Source organism: Triticum dicoccoides, chromosome 6B (genome assembly GCF_002162155.2).
Source record: "Triticum dicoccoides isolate Atlit2015 ecotype Zavitan chromosome 6B, WEW_v2.0, whole genome shotgun sequence".
Lineage (NCBI taxonomy): Eukaryota > Viridiplantae > Streptophyta > Magnoliopsida > Poales > Poaceae > Triticum > Triticum dicoccoides.
The window spans coordinates 30,470,828-30,474,335 of NC_041391.1; the positions used below are offsets into that span (position 1 = coordinate 30,470,828).

At 51.3% G+C, this 3,508-nt stretch overlaps 1 protein-coding gene across 1 annotated transcript in view; it reads right to left on the minus strand.

The window, feature by feature from the left end:
* Positions 1–216: 216 nt before the first annotated feature.
* LOC119320635 (cytochrome P450 76M5-like) overlaps positions 217–3,508 on the minus strand; it is a 5,897-nt gene continuing 2,605 nt past the window's right edge. Inside the window, exon 8 of the mRNA XM_037594644.1 lies at positions 217–1,596. Coding sequence (XP_037450541.1) covers positions 217–1,596 — 1,380 coding nt within the window. The remainder of the gene's footprint in view (positions 1,597–3,508) is intronic.

A 3,508-nucleotide genomic window follows, 5' to 3' on the forward strand; every position in this document is an offset into this window, starting at 1 on the left:
ATTTGATCCGTCATAAAAATTATTATCATATTTCATTTATTTTACACTACAGATGATGATATTTTATTCTATAATCATTGTCAAACATACACATAAGCATGATCATCGCCGTACGTATGTTTGGCGCTAGTGGCATGCATGTTCGTCGCCATGCCAACCAATACAGTGTCATGCGTGCAGCTAGTGACGGTGGAAAATACTGTAATGGGCAGGTGACTAGGTGGCGACCATGGGCACAACCTTGAGAGGCACATCCATAACGAGGATATCGTTGCTCGTATACCTCTCGGTCACGTCCACCTGGTCAGGTGACATGCCCTGGGGCAGCCGCCACTCAAAGTCATGCAGCATGGACGCCACGGTGAATGGCACGAGAAGCTCCACCATGGGCAATGCCGGGCACAGCCTCCGGCCGGTGCCCAGTGGGATGAACTTGACCTCCTTCCCCCACATGCCAAGCTCCGTTTTCCCCAGGAAACGCTCCGGCACGAACTCCTCGGGCCTCTCCCATGCCGCCGGGTCGCGCATGATGGACCATGAGTTGAAGATGACGGTGGCGCCCTTGGGCACGGCGTAGCCACCTATCTCCACGCCCTCTTCCTCCACCAGGTGCGGCAGCAGCAGCGCCGCAACAGGGTGCAGCCACATCGACTCCTTCACCACGGCCTGTAGGTACGGCAGCTTCGCCACGTCTGCCTCCGTGATCATCCTCCCCTGCGTTTGCGTGAGGGTACCCTTCATCTCGGCGCGCACCGCCGCCATCACGCCCGGGTTCCGCAGCAGCTCCGCCATCGCCCATTCCACCGTGATCTTGGTCGTCTCCGTGCCCGCCGCTAGGACGTCAAACAGCATGGCCTTAACGTCGCGGCGGCTTATCTTGCCGGTGGTCATCAATGCCAGCAGCGCGTCCAGGACGTCCTGATCATGCTTGCCCTCGCCAAGCCGCGTGTCGATGATCTTGTCTAGCACATGAAAGACGCGGTTCATGTGTGTGGCCGTCCAGCGGCGAAGGTCCTGCAGGTCCAGCACCCGGAGGAACGGGTACAAGTCCGACACGTTGGGCTCGGCGAGGACCGCCACGATGTCCTCTAGAATGTCCCTCAGCTTGTCCTGGCCGTCGAGGGAGAAGAGCGTACTGGTCAGCAGGTCGAACATGCCATGGTACAGAACCTGGCCAATGTCGACCTCCTGCCCGGCTCGGCGGTGGAAGGTGTAAAGGATGTGGTTCACGGTGCGCTCCCGGGCGCCCTGCGCCGTCGCGAGGCTGCGCGGCGAGAAGATGTGTGTGGCGGCAATGCCACGCAGCGTCTTCCACAGCGGGTCGGAGCTCGGCAGCCACACCATGGAGCGGTCGGCGTGGGCCACGGAGCGCCTCGTGTCCGGGACAGTGCGCGCCGCAATGCGGCGGTCGTGCTTAGCGAATGCCTCCCACGCCGCGTCCCGGGAGGACACAATCACGGTGCTCACCACGCCGAGCTTGAGTGTCATCACAGGGCCATGGGTGTGCGCCAGGCGCGCGAGGTTGTGGTGGAGGTTACCACCGCGCAGGTCGAGGAGGTTGCCGAGTATGGGCCACGGCCGGGGGCCCGAGGAGTGCTATCCAAACAAGGCACTGCTCAGGGGCCATTTTATTTTAGGGACTGTCTATTCTACATCCGGATGAAATCTAATTCGCTTTCATCCATATTTTTCCAGCCAACTGAAGGATGAAAAGTGTCCCTGTCCCGTGCCCCATGTCCCCTGTTCTTTCTGTCCATCACTTCTAAAACAGGACCACACTGCAAACTTTAAACGGGTCGACACCCCAAGCTTTTCAAACCCGCACACTACAGGGGTTGCTAAGCTAACTACAAGAGGAAAAGGACCAATCTGATGACATCTAACCACATAGCTGAATAATTACAGTTGTTGCTGTGAATGAACTACATACAAAGGGCTAAAAATACACTAACAATACCACTGATAATGACAGAGTAGAAACCGCTAAAAAAGCACAGTAATTCCACTAAAAACACTGAAATTCCACTAGTAATGAAACTTGCAAAAAAAGAGTATAATCCACTAAAATTACACTGTAAATCCACCAATGATTTACAGTGTAAATTCCGCTTGAAATACACAAAAGGAATTATACTGTAAATACTGCTCAAATAACAGTAAAAATTCCACTGAGAAAGTACTAAAATTACACTAACAAAATACACTAATAAATTACAAAGGAAAGTCCACTTAAAAATGCACTGTAATCCAATGAGAATTACAGTGTAAAATAACCTAAAAGTACACCAAAATTGAACTAAGATTTACAGTGTAAGTCATATCGAAGTTGCAACATCGACAAAGAACTACACTATAAACCAGCCGGAATTACACTGTAAACCCAGATATGAATTACAGTGTAAATCCAGATAGAAATTACAGTGCAAATCCACTTATAAAAAACACTGTAAACCACTAATAAATACACTGTAATTTCAACAGTTTTACAGTGTAAAATCCACTCAAAAAAGTTAACTGCATTGACAAAATGCACTGGAACAACCACATATACGTGGACGAACATGGAGAAGCACCACCAGAGAGGGTGATTCCTCCAAGATCTGCTACACAAACTTCAACAACATGGCTAGAGAAGCAGGAAAAACATAGGTAAACACCCCTTCTCGCCCCCTCCTATGCGTTCATCACCTCCTATCGTCTCCCTCCTGCCTGAAGAAATCTGGAAGAAAGAACAGATGGAAAAAGAACATAAGCACACTAAGAAAGAACCAGCACAAATCCTAGGAACAACTAGAACATGGTCGCATGTACTACTAGTCTATGATCACAAGAACACTATATACTAAAAACTAGATGCCCAGATCATTGGTTTCTAGATTTGCAGAATAGGAACACACTACAGGGGACAAAAACACACTCAAAGATCACTAGGCTAGCAATTCCATTTAGGGGACAAATACAAGGGACAAAAACACACTACTAGGCTAGCAATTCCATTTAGGTAAAACTAGTTAAAAATCATACCTGGGTAGCGGATATTGCGGTGGAGGCCTTCACGGCAGAGCACATTGGCCAGTTCGTCCAGCTATGGGATCTCATCTCAGATATCCAGCTCTCCCCAGATATAGAAGATTCCATCATCTGGACCCTCTCCCCAAATGGATGCTACTCTGCGAGCTCCGCCTATAAGGCGCAGTTCATGACCGCGCTGCCTTGCTCCTTCGGCTCGATTGTCTGGAAAACGTGGGCGCCTCCCAAATGCCGCTTCTTCGCTTGGCTCGCCGTCCAAAATCGCCTCTGGACCGCGGATCGCCTGGCCAAACGTGGATGGCCACACCAGCCCTCCTGCCAGCTATGCCGGTGCTCCCCTGAGACGGCGAGACACATGCTCTTTGAATGCCGTTACTCCAAGAGGATCTGGTCCGCGGCGGCATCCTGGCTCTCCTGCCCGGAATTACTGCTTAGCATGGGCTCTGGTCGCCCCAAGGTGGTGGACTACTGGCAGGCC